A 12,667-nucleotide genomic window follows, 5' to 3' on the forward strand; every position below is an offset into this window, starting at 1 on the left:
GACAAACCATGACATTTCAAATACTTCTTTGCAAACTTTCAATTACAGTTTACTTTCATGCTATTTTGTTTTAGTTTCAGGTATACAGCATAGTGGTTAGACAGTCATATACTTTACAGAATGTCCCCTACCCCCAATATTTTCAGTACCCACCTGGCACCATATATAGTTATCACAGTATTAGTGATTATATTCCCTAGGCTGTGCCAAATACTTCTTTCTATGTAGCAGTTTCTCCACAGATAATGAAATACTCAGATTTCATGAAGCACTTTCAATAGAATGAAATTATTTCATAAATTATACTTATTTTATTAACATTATATATTTTTAAAAATATTTAGATAGAAAATGTAACACAGAGAAGGAAAGTTAACTGTTCCTGCCACTGAATTTAGATTAAAAGAACAAAATCCTTTGAGGGTGGAAACCATAGTTAAATTCCCCAAGTAGCTGGCTTTTAATACTGTGAACACCAGAGTACTATGTATTTTGCAATTCATAATTAAAAAATACTCATTCCAGAGTTTAAGAAGTTTTTTGAATCTTCCTTGAAAGCTAGGCTTAAGAAGATTTTTGGCTACTAGACATAATTAAAAGTTACTTATGAATTAAGATTATTTTATTCTAATATCCCCTTCTACCTGTATACTAGAAATTAGAACAATTTGAAAATACTTTTACTTTTATTGTTTTTACTTTCTCATATCTCTAAAACTGTTATTTTTAGAGAAGAAAATTGCATTTCACTATGACAAACTAAGAATTCAAGAACTAAACTAGAAAACTGAAACGTTGACTTTGAATGTTACTGTTGGTTTATGCCGCTTAGGACAAGGTATACAAAAATACATGATGAAAAGAAAATAGTAAACATAGAACATTTTTAATAAGTTGATAAAAGTAGGGCTGGGTAACTGTCTTACACCCTTCTAAATTATAGTTGTTTTTTTGTTAATGCTTTCTAAGTTAGAGCGCTAAGTTGTGGCTTTAATGGTATTGCAGCAATTTGGTCGGCAAACCCCGGCTCGCAAGCCACATGCGGCTCTTTGGCCCCTTGAGTGTGGCTCTTCCACAAAATACCACGGCCTGGCTGAGTCTATTTTAAAGAAGTGGCGTTAGAAGAAGTTTAAGTTTAAAAAATTTGGCTCTCAAGAGAAATTTCAGTCGTTGTACTGTTGATATTTGGCTCTGTTGACTAATGAGTTTGCCGACCACTAGTATTGCTCATACTAACCCTGAACTTTCAGAGTTTTTAATGGTCAGACCTAGTCCTTTTCTGGGTCCTCCCTTTCCCCAACCATTCATTTATATATACATTTGTTTTGTTTTGTCTAGATCTTAGTGAAACTCTGCAGTTTTGTTTCCCCGGCAGAGGAGCTGGCTCAGAAAGATGATCTCCAGCTTTTATTCAGTGCAATAACCTCTTGGTGCCCGCCTTATAACCTGCCTTGGAGGAAGAGTGCTGGAGAAGTCCTTATGACCATATCCCGTCACGGTCTTAGTGTCAATGTAGTAAAGTATATCCATGGTGAATATCTCTTTATTCATTCTAGGTGCTCTACATTTCTTTCACTTTTCTCTTCCTCGTATGATGACAGATTTATTTTAATCTCTCAATTTTCCAAAGATTCTTCTTTAAATTAAAAACTTTATTTGCCAGCCCCTGGCCAGGTAGCTCAGTTGATTGGAGCATCCTCTGGATATGCCATGGTTGTAGGTTTGATCCTCTGTTAGGGCACGTTCAGGAATCAACCAATGAATGCATAAATAAGTGGAATGAACAGGTCTATGTTTCTCGCTCTGTCTCTCCCTCTCTCTCTATCTCTCCCTCCCTCTTCCTCTCTCTCTAAATCAATCAATCAATAATTAAAAATGAAATTTGCCAAGAGAAAAAAATATTTATTTTTCTATTTGTGAAGCATTTCAAATGTAAGAAATTTTTGTCCAAATGATGGGTATGTACAAGAGTTAAGATAATTTTATTTTTGTGTAAATATTCAACTATAATATAAGTTCTGTGTTATAACCTATACCCTCCTTTTACTGAAGAAATAAAAAATTTTTTTGAGATGCTACAGTTAAAACTCTTAAGATATTTCATAGACTTATTAACAGATATTTATCTGTTTTATGCGACATAAATAAATTTAAGTGGATTCTTTGTCAACACTAAAGAGAAATTGTCAATTCTGTTTCTTGCCTCTGTTCACATGTTAAATCTTTTTAGCTTTTGTTATGTGAAACTGGGTTTCTTTAGACAATAAATTTCATTAAAGATAAGAGATGAAATGTTGGAGTATAACTGTTTTAAATTAGTAATATACAGTATAGTACAAACATAATTTTTAAAATTATGTTTCCTGAAGTAGTTCTGTATCTCATTGGTCTAGATTCACTCTAATTTGAGTTTTAAAGTAATTATTAGATTTGTCTCCTTAAACTTAAAAGACAGTTTTTTACTTTTTTCATCCTTTTACTGTATTAATATAAAAGATCAAAAATATAATTTGGCAGCAGGCAGTCATTTTGTTTGATGATAAAACATCCAAACAATGATTTAAAAACTATAATAAATGTCAACTACTTTTCAACACTTCCTTTATTACTCTCTGTTTGCTCATTAGAGGCAGAATTTTCCTAATGAATTTGAGTCTTATATTTACTTTTAGAATGTATAACATTTATCTTACAGTATTTTATAGATAATTTAAATTTAATGTTTCATTAAACACTGACTCAGAAACAAGAAAGTTTTCTTAAGCAATTGCCATAAATAATGCATATTTATTATTTATTTATTCTTACAGAAAAAGAATGTTTATCTACATGTGTTCAGAATATGCAGCAATCAGATGACCTGTCTCCCCTAGAAATTGTTGAAATGTTTGCTGGGCTTTCTTGTTTCCTCAAAGATTCCAGTGATGTTTCCCAAACTCTTTTGGATGATTTTCGGATATGGCAAGGATATATTTTCCTTTGTGACCTCTTGCTTAGGTAAAACCTCACATTTCAAGAATATATTTTAAATGTCTACTCAATCTTTTTCATCAAAAGAAACAATAGAGTTGACTAGAGGCCCTGTGCACGGATTTGTGCACCGGGGGCCCTTTGGCCTGGCCTGCACCCTCTCGCAATCCGGGACCACTCGGGGGATGTCGGAGAACCACTTTTGTCCTGATCCCCACAGGCCAGGCCAAGGGACCCCACCAGTGCACAAAACCATGCACCGGGCCTCTAGTATGCATATAAGATCTTTGGTTAATCTCTTCCCACTCTCCCCACTCCCATCTTCCCTCTGAGATTCATCAGTCTGTTTCATGTTTCAATGCCTGTGGCTTCTGCTCCTGCATTGAGCATCTGCCCCCTGGTGGTCAGTGCGCATCATAGCTACCAGTCAGATGGTCGTTTAGGCTTTTATATATATAATGGTTAGGAAAAAAGGAATCAGACAATTATTTAATGTACTCTATTTTATCTACTCTTGGCTTTAATCACTTGTTTTTATTCCTCTTCTGTGAATAGAGTACATAAAGTGAACTTAGAATTAAATTGGTAAATGTAGACTGTAAGCATGGTAGAATCAGTGGTTAGATGTGAAGATTAAATCTTTAGTATCTGAAGAAGTAAAACTTAGATTAATTAATTAAAATCTTCCTGAAGTGTAAACTCTTCTTGCTTAATTATATTTTTGGTTTTCCTTATTTTGTAATTCAGGGTTGTTATTAATATAGTTAATAACAATAATATTTAGATTGAGTGAGACCCTGCAAATGTATATATAAAACAAAGTAGTTAATCTGAAATGTTTCACTACCCCCTTTTCCATACCAAATGTTCCATGCATATATGAAAAGTGACTGGTTACAAATACACTAGGAAAAAGATATTCATGCCTCACTAGTTGTGCCCTGGGTCATCAGTTATTTTTAAGTCATTTGATCTATTATAAACAAGGACTATTTTTTAAACATTTTATTTCCAAGATGCTATTACTTAATACTAGGCAAACCCCAATATAATTTTGCATATATATCATAATTTACAAACGAGGACATCTGAAAATTGATGAAATAACTATTTCATATTACTAAGAGGTTATTAATTGGTGCAAACCTTTGAAAACACAGGTTGACCAGATATTATCAAAAGCCTCAGAATAATCATTATTTTGACACAATAATGTCTCTTAAGATTGTATCTTAAAGATATAATCTTAAGTTTAGATGACATTTTCTGTATGTTAGTGCTTCTTTACTTTGTATTTCACTAGCTGTCCCACTTCCCTCTCCCCAAATCAGTGGTTGGTTCTCCATGACCATTAAAAGCATATGTATGGAGAGTTTATACTAACATAGAGAAACCTGGATAACACTAGAAAATGGGAGGGAAAAAGGTTATAAAATTCTACATATGGTATAAAAATAACTTATTAAAACAAAACTTTCACATTAAAAAAGACAAGTTTAAAAAATATATCAGAATATTAACATGTCTTCAAGTGTGAGGCTAAGCATACTTTTTCTTATTTTTTTCTACTTTTGTGGATTCTCCAAGTTTATTTTAATGGGAGTAATTAGTTCTATTGATGGGTTCCCCAATAAATCTTATTCTTTAAAAACTGTATTTTGCACCCCATTTTATGTTCTCAGTAAAGCCACAATCAGAAGATGATTCTACAATCACTCCAATGTTCCTCTAAAGGAATTAAGATTGTTTTTAAAAATTGTTAGCCTCTCAGAACTTTATTTAAATGTCCTCTAATAGAGTACCTGAATTAATGAAATACAGATGAAGTGTTAGAATCCTTCCCAAGAAATTCATTTTTTAAAATTGTTAGCAGAGAAAATATCTTAGGAAAGAAATAGTTAATAAGGGTTTTGCTTGTAAACAGTGAAACTTTATTACCTTAGAGCAGGGGTCCTTAAACTTTTTAAACAGGGGGCCAGTTCACTGCCCCTCAGACCGTTGGAGGGCTGGACTATAGTTTAAAAAAAAAACTATGAACAAATTCCTATGCGCACTGCGGGCCGGGGACGAGTCGGCTGCTAAGCAGGACAGGCAGCGGCACCTGGCGGGCCGGATAAATGTCCTCGGCGGGGCCGCATGTGGCCCGCAGGCCATAGTTTGAGGACCCCTGCAGAGCTTTAGGGAAATTAAGAGATATTTAATCTAATTATTTTATAGACACTTTCTACCAAAGATCAATGATTTACTTAAAATAGCAGTGCTAGTGGCAAAATCAGCACTGATACCAATCAGGTCTTCAAACTGTTGGTGTCTTTTTTTCAAATACCCCATAATGTCTTAAAATTTGTAGATTCTAAAAAATGTGTTTTAATATGGGAAAAAATGCAAGAAGATACCTTTTGGAGCACTTGATACATTTATTTATGGCATATAAATATTGAACATTTCTGTATTAAATTTGAGAACATAACTAGAAAAAATATTTGCTAAATCCTACTCTTCCTAGATTGGAACAAGCAAAAGAGGCAGAATCCAAAGATGCCTTGAAAGATCTGGTTAATCTGATAACTTCCCTAACAACATACGGTGTCAGTGAACTAAAACCAGCTGGTATTACCACAGGGGCGCCCTTCTTATTGCCTGGATTTGCAGTGCCTCAGCCTGCAGGCAAAGGTGAGTTTCTTGTCTCCCATCCCCCATCTCCCATTTTCAGTCAGAAATTGAGAAAGAATGAAGCAGTCTGACTTTGATTACTCTTTATTTGTTACTTATATAAAGGTAATCTTTTTTTTTATTAAAGTTTGTGCTCTTTATGATATAATTTCTTGAGTGACAGTCTTTACAGATTAAATACTGAAAACAATATTACTGAAATATAATAAAATAAAAACAGTGAAATTTATATTTTAATATTTCATTTTAGCATACAAACAGTTTAATAACCCAAACATGTCACTTTTGATGTTGGCACTTTTAACACATTTCCCCTTTATATGGCTGCACCATGACTTACACTCTCCAATCTCTGTGCTTTTCTCTATGTATATATATTTAAAACTAAGCAAACCGAAGTACAAAGATGTTACATTATTTCTTTCACGACAGAAAATAAATTTTATAGTTCAGATATTCTGACTTTGTCTCCTCATCTAGCGATCTTTTACTAAGAAAATTTACCATATAGTTAATAACATTGAGTTACATAAGAATACTAGCTAGTTTTAAATACCGTGTGATTTTCACTTAGTTGGAATCCAAAAGAACAAAATAAGTGAATAGAACAGAAACAGACTCAGATACAGAGAACAAACTGATAGTTGCCAGATGGGAGAGGTGTTGGGGGATTGGGTGAGAAAGTTAAAGGGATTAAGGAATACAAATTAGTAGTCAGAAAATAGTCACATATTCCTCAGGGAAGATAGTCAATAATCCTATATAATAAAAGGCTTATATGCAAATAGACTGAATGGTGGAACAACCAGTCGCTATGTTGCACACTGACCACCAGGGGGCAGATGCTCAACACAGGAGCTGCCCCCCTGGTGTTCAGTGCGCTCTCACAGGGTGAGTGCCACTTAGTCAGAAGCCAGGTTCATGGCTGGCAAGCGTAGTGGCAGTGGTGGGAGCCCCCTGCCTTCGCGGCAGAGCTAAGGAGCAGCGAGTGGTGGGCAGTAAGGAGCGAGGGAGGATCGGGCCTAAGCCGGCAGGCGGACATCCCCCGAGGGGTCCTGAGCACAGCCGGCACAGGCCGGGCTGATGGAACCTCCCACCCCCCCCCTCCCCCCCGCCGCCAGTTCATGAATGTCGTGCACTGGGCCTCTAGTACTGTGATAACTATGTATCAGGGATCACTTCGTAAATTATATAAATATCTAACCACTATGCTATATACCTGAAACTAATATAAAATAACATTGAATATCAACTGTAATTGAATATCAACTGAAAAAATAAAAGGGTGCTTTTACTTATGTATTTTAAATACATAATAACCATTCTGAACATTCTGAAGTAATGTGAACCTGGGGGCCTCTAATGGTTTCTTTCACATGATTGTCACTTGGTAAATATGCAATATGATTATATTTGCATGTAGAATTTAATTAGCAAAAAAATAGCAGCATCTCTGTTTATTTGAATTTCACAGGACATTATCTATGTACTAGAGGCCCGGTGCATGAAATTCGTGCATGGGGGTGTGTGGCCCTAAGCCCAGTCTGCACCCTCTCCAATCTGGGACCCCTTGAGGGATATCCGACTGCCCGTTTAGGCCCGATCCCGGTAGGATCGCCTGCCTTCCTGATTGCCCCTAACCGCTTCTGCCTGCCAGCCTGATCACCCCCTAACCACTCCCCTGCCAGCCTGATTGATGCCTAACTGCTCCCCTGCCAGCCTGGTTGACCCTAACTGCCCTCCCCTGCAGGCCTGGTCACCCCTAACTGCCCTCCCCTGCAGGCCTGGTCATCCCTAACTGCCCTCCCCTGCAGGCCTGGTTCCCCCCAACTGTTCTTCCCTGCAGGCCTGGGTCCCCCCCAACTGCCCTCCCCTGCAGGCCTGGTCGCCCCCAACTTCCCTCCTCTGCCAGCGTGGTCACCCCTAACTGCCCTCCCCTGCAGGCTTGATCGCCCCCAACTGCCCTCTCTTGCAGGCCTGGTCCCTCCCAACGGCCCTCCCCTGCTGGCCATCTTGTGGTGGCCATCTTGTGTCCACATGGTGGCAGCCATCTTGTGTGTTGAATTGATGGTCAATTTGCATATTACTCTTTTATTAGATAGGATAGAGGCCTGGTGCACAGGTGGGGGCCAGCTGGTTTGCCCCGAAGGGTGTCCCGTATCAGGGTTGGAGTTCCCTTGGGGCGTGGGGTGGCCTGGGCGAGGGGCCTGTGGTGGTTTGCAGGCCGGCCATGCCCCCCAGCAGCCCAAGCGGAGGCCCTGGTATCTGGAATTTATTTATCTTCTATAATTGAAACTTTGTAGCCTTGAGCAGAGACCAAGGCAGGCCAGGGCTGCAGAAGCTTGGCTTCCTCCATCGCCGGGGGCAACTCAAGCCTCCTGCTCTCTCCAGCTCCGTGGCTGCCGCCATTTTTGTTGGGATTTGTTTATCTTCTATAATTGAAACTTTGTAGCCTTGAGTGGAGGCCTGAGCTGGCCAGGGTGTGCAGAAAGCTTGGCTTCCTCCATTGCCAGGGAAACCCAAGCCTCCTGCTCGCTCTGTGGCCGCAGCCATCTTGGTTGGGTTGATTTGCATACTCGCTCCTGATTGGCTGGTGTCTTGTGGGTGTGGTGGAGTGATGGTTCATTTGCATATTATTCTTTTATTAGGTAGGATTATGTGACATAGTAATCAGTTACAATTTTTTAATTCAATGAGCATAAATGAATTTATTAGAAAATCCTAAATGTGATTTATTGTAGAAAATTATACTGAAAAGGCATGAGTTAGATTACTGAGTTGTCAAACTTACTGTGGTAAGATGTACCCTCAGTGTGTAGATTATATAGAACTTTTTCAACTAGTCTGTGCAGCCTGGCCTGTGTTGCTCAGTGATTGAGCATCCATCCATGAACCAAAATGTCACCATCAGGGCACATGCCCAGGTTTCAGGCTGATCCCCAGTAGGGAGCGTGCAGGAGGCCGCCAATGGATGATTCTCTCTCATCATTGATGTTTCTTTCTCTCTCCCTCTCCCTTCCTCTCTCTCTAAAAATCAGTAAAAACAAATAAGTCTGTGCAATAAGTAGAAATGCAGGCATATTTTCTGAGCAGTTTAAACTTTCATTTTATTCAATATTTAAAAACTAGGGGTCTCAAAATACTTCTAATTTATTGATTCTAGCTTGAGTACTCTACATTTAACTCTTCCTTAGTTAATTTAAAAATAGAAATGTACTTTCTGTTTTAAGACTTTTGTTTTTTCATTTGGTTAATCAGTATGATCATGACACTGGTATAATAGCTAGTTACAATAGTATAATTTTGTAATGAGAGTATTAATGCAGCAAAATTAACCTTCCTCATTTGTCTGCCTGGTGTTGTTTCATCCATAACAGGGATATTAAATATATAACCCAGCACCTCCTGCGATTACCATGAGAATTCAGTGACATATGTTTATGAATGCAAGGTTAACTAGGAAGGATGTTGACCTAAGAGTCAGAAGTCAGGTGTCCACGAATGAACTAACCTTTCTAAATATCAGAAATAAATAATGTAAACTTCTGTAAAATAAATAGATCAAGTTAGATAATTTTGAGTTTCATTTATAATTCAAAATTACCTATTTCTCATAGCCTACTTTGCAGTGTTATTGTATGGACTGGTGTATATAGATTTATTCCACACAAAGGGAATATTGAATGTCTTTTTTTTTGTCAGCAGTGTTGAGGTAGTGTGTGTGTGTGTGTGTGTGTGTGTGTGTGTATGTATGTATATATATATATATATATATATATATATATATATATATATATGAATTATATATATTCATTACACACACACACACACACACACACACACACACACACACACACTAGAGGCCCGGTGCACTCCTGGCCTGGCAGGCAATCGGGGCCCTCTTGCAGTCCAGGACTCCCTGGGGGATGTACACCTGCCGGCTTAGGGGGATCGGGCCTAAGCTGGCAGTCAGACATCCCTCTCATAGTCTGGGGCTCTCTCAGTCTGGGACCCCTTGCTCCTTATCGCCCGCCTGCCACGGCTTCTGTCTGAGTGGCACTGACCACCAGGGGCAGCTCCTGCACTGAGCGTCCAACCCCGGCTGGTCAGTGTGCATCATAGTGACTGGTCATTCTGCCATTCGGTTGATTTGCATATTAGGGTTTTATTGTTTGGCTATCCTACCATATATGACCATATGGGACCCCTTCATTGTTTGGCTATCCTACCATATATGACCATATGGGACCCTTTCTTTTTTCTGTTCCATTGGTTAATGTGTCTTAAGCCAATACTACACAATCTTGATTACTGTATCTTTAAAATAAGTCTTGAAATAGTCACTTAAAGTTGTCCAGGCATTTATTTCAACTATTATGAGTAAAGCTACGATGAACGGAATAAAGCTACTATGAACATTCATATAAAATAAATTTTTGTGTGGATGTACATTTTCATTTGTTTGGAACAAATACCAAGCAGTAGAGTTGCTGGGTCATATGGTAAATGTGTATTTAACTGTATGAGGAGCTGCTAGACTGTCTTCTGATGTGGCTTTCCCAATTTGCATTTACATCAGCCACGTATGAAAGTTTGCTTTACACCCTCAGCAACACTTGATGGTGCTAGTTTTTTGTGTTATTTTTTTTTTTAAATTTTAGATTTTCTAGTGAGTATGTAGTAGTTTCTAATTATGGTGTTTTTACTTCACATTTTTCTACATAATTTTGAGCATTTTTTCATATGCTTATTTGCCATTTGACCTCTATTTTGGATAAGTCCTTTATAAAATATGTATTTTAAGTATGTTTTTTTAGTCTTGCCTTGCCTTTTTTTTTTCTTAGCACTTTCTGAAGAAGAGAAATTTAAATTTTTATGAAGTCCAATTTATCATTGTTAAGATACAGTGTCCCAAAATATGTATGCACACTTTGAATAATTATTAATTCCAGTGGGTTAAATCCAAAAAGAAACATCAATTAAGCTATCAAAAATGGATGTGTATCATTTTGGGGGGACACCCTGTATTTTATGGGTTTTGCCTCATATTAAGAAATCTTAAGCCCAGTTTACTAAAATTTTCTCGGATTTCTTCTAGGAGTTTCATATTTTAATGCTTACATTAAGGTTTATGAATCATTTTAAGTTAATTTTTATATATGATAGGAAGTAGGATTTTTTTTTAAACAATATGAATATCCAAGTGTGCCAGGTCTCTTTGTTGAAAAGACCATATATGACCATATGGGACCCTTTCTTTTTTCTGTTCCATTGGTTAATGTCTTAAGCCAATACTCACAGTCTTGATCACTCTATCTTGAAAGTAAGTCTTGAAATAAAGTCACTTAAGTTGTCCAGTTTTGTTCTTCCTTTTCAAAATTGTTTTGGCTATTCTCGGTCCTTTGGACTTCTATATAAATTTAACTATTGAGTTATCCTAATATGTAAAAAGCCAGGGGCCATCACGACTGAAACAACTGGACAGACAACTGAACAGCAGGCTGCGTGGGGCAACCAGGCCAGCTGGGGGGTCAGTGAGGGATGGCCAAACAGCTGAACAGCAGGCTACATGGGGCAACCAGGCCAGCAGTGGGGTAGGTAAGGGGTGACCAAATGACTGAACAGCAGGCTGCGTGTGGCAACCAGGCCGGTAGGAGGGTTAGTGAGGGACAACCAAATGACTGAACAGCAGGCTGCGTGGGGCGACCAGGCTGGCAGGGGAGTGGCAGTTGGGGGCGACCAAGCTGGTGGTGGGGCAGTTGGGGGCAACCAGGCCGGCAGGGGGGCAGTTGAGGGCGACCAGCCCGGTCGGGGTGGGGGGCAGTTGGCTTCAGCAAATTTGACATATGAAGTTTTGAAGTTGTCAATACAACAAAATAGCATACATATCAAATTGCATACTCACTTTTACATTAGATTCTGAAAATAAGAAAGTGCTGTTTTTTGTTGTATATTTCACTATCCTTTCACACCTTAGATTAATTCATTTTCTTTTGTTTCTGCTTGTATAGACTTGAAGGTAATGAGATGGTGATTGGCATCTGTTAGAATGATTTCCTCACTTTACCTTTATTATTTTTAGCTATTTGTGACCAAACAGATTGAAGTCAGTTAATGTAAAATTTGAAACTTATACAGAATAGATCTGTTTAGTTAAGATATTAGAGCAGTCTTTTAATTATCTTTTAGATTTAATTATTATTCTCCTTTCTCAGTTAAATATTGTAGAAATTTAATGGTTATGATAGTCCTGAATAACTACCTGATAACATCAGCTTTCAAAATATACTTCAGTCCTAGCCGGTTTGGCTTGGTGGATAGAGCGTCGGCCTGTGGACTGAAGGGTCCCAGGTTCGATTCCAGTCAAGGGCAAATGCCTGGGTTGTGGGCTGGATCCCCAGTGTGGGGAGTGCAGGAGGCAACCGATCAGTGATTCTCTCTCATCATTGATGTTTCTCTCTCTCCCCCCATCTTCCTCTCTGAAATCAATAAAAATATATTTTAAAAATATATATACTTCAAATTTATATGCTACTTACTTTGGTGTTATTATTCAGCTATTCCTTTAGATACTTTTTCTGATAGCCAAATGTTCAAATTTGTTTAGTTCCATTGTATATAAGATCTACTAAATTTGAAAATGATATTACCTCTCTCTCCCCCCCTCTTCCTCTCTGAAATCAATAAAAATATATTTTAAAAATATATATACTTCAAATTTATATGCTACTTACTTTGGTGTTATTATTCAGCTATTCCTTTAGATACTTTTTCTGATAGCCAAATGTTCAAATTTGTTTAGTTCCATTGTATATAAGATCTACTAAATTTGAAAATGATATTACGAATAGAAAATTTCTTCTTCTGGATTAGTCACAGGAAATGATTGAGTTTTTGTACAGTAAGACTGATTAGTTATTGAATTAGTTAAAATGCTCTGTTCTTGAAGCCTGTGGTGGAGACTAGCAGTCTCTAGTTCCTTGGTCATTTATATGATCAACCTATTTTAACTATATTGTGTTCA

General features: G+C 37.6%; 1 protein-coding gene across 9 annotated transcripts in view; it reads left to right on the top strand.

Annotated features, from left to right (window-relative positions):
* The window catches only part of WDFY3 (WD repeat and FYVE domain containing 3), a 284,218-nt gene that overhangs the window by 130,844 nt on the left and 140,707 nt on the right, over nucleotides 1–12,667 (top strand). For all 9 annotated transcript variants that reach the window (XM_080682022.1, XM_080682020.1, XM_080682021.1 and 6 more), the window contains 3 exons: nucleotides 1,339–1,531; nucleotides 2,811–2,997; nucleotides 5,477–5,643. In XM_080682022.1, the coding sequence (XP_080538148.1) occupies nucleotides 1,339–1,531; nucleotides 2,811–2,997; nucleotides 5,477–5,643 (547 nt within the window). The remainder of the gene's footprint in view (nucleotides 1–1,338; nucleotides 1,532–2,810; nucleotides 2,998–5,476; nucleotides 5,644–12,667) is intronic.

Source organism: Plecotus auritus (genome assembly GCF_963455305.1).
Source record: "Plecotus auritus genome assembly, chromosome: 1".
In the NCBI taxonomy this organism is placed as follows: domain Eukaryota; kingdom Metazoa; phylum Chordata; class Mammalia; order Chiroptera; family Vespertilionidae; genus Plecotus; species Plecotus auritus.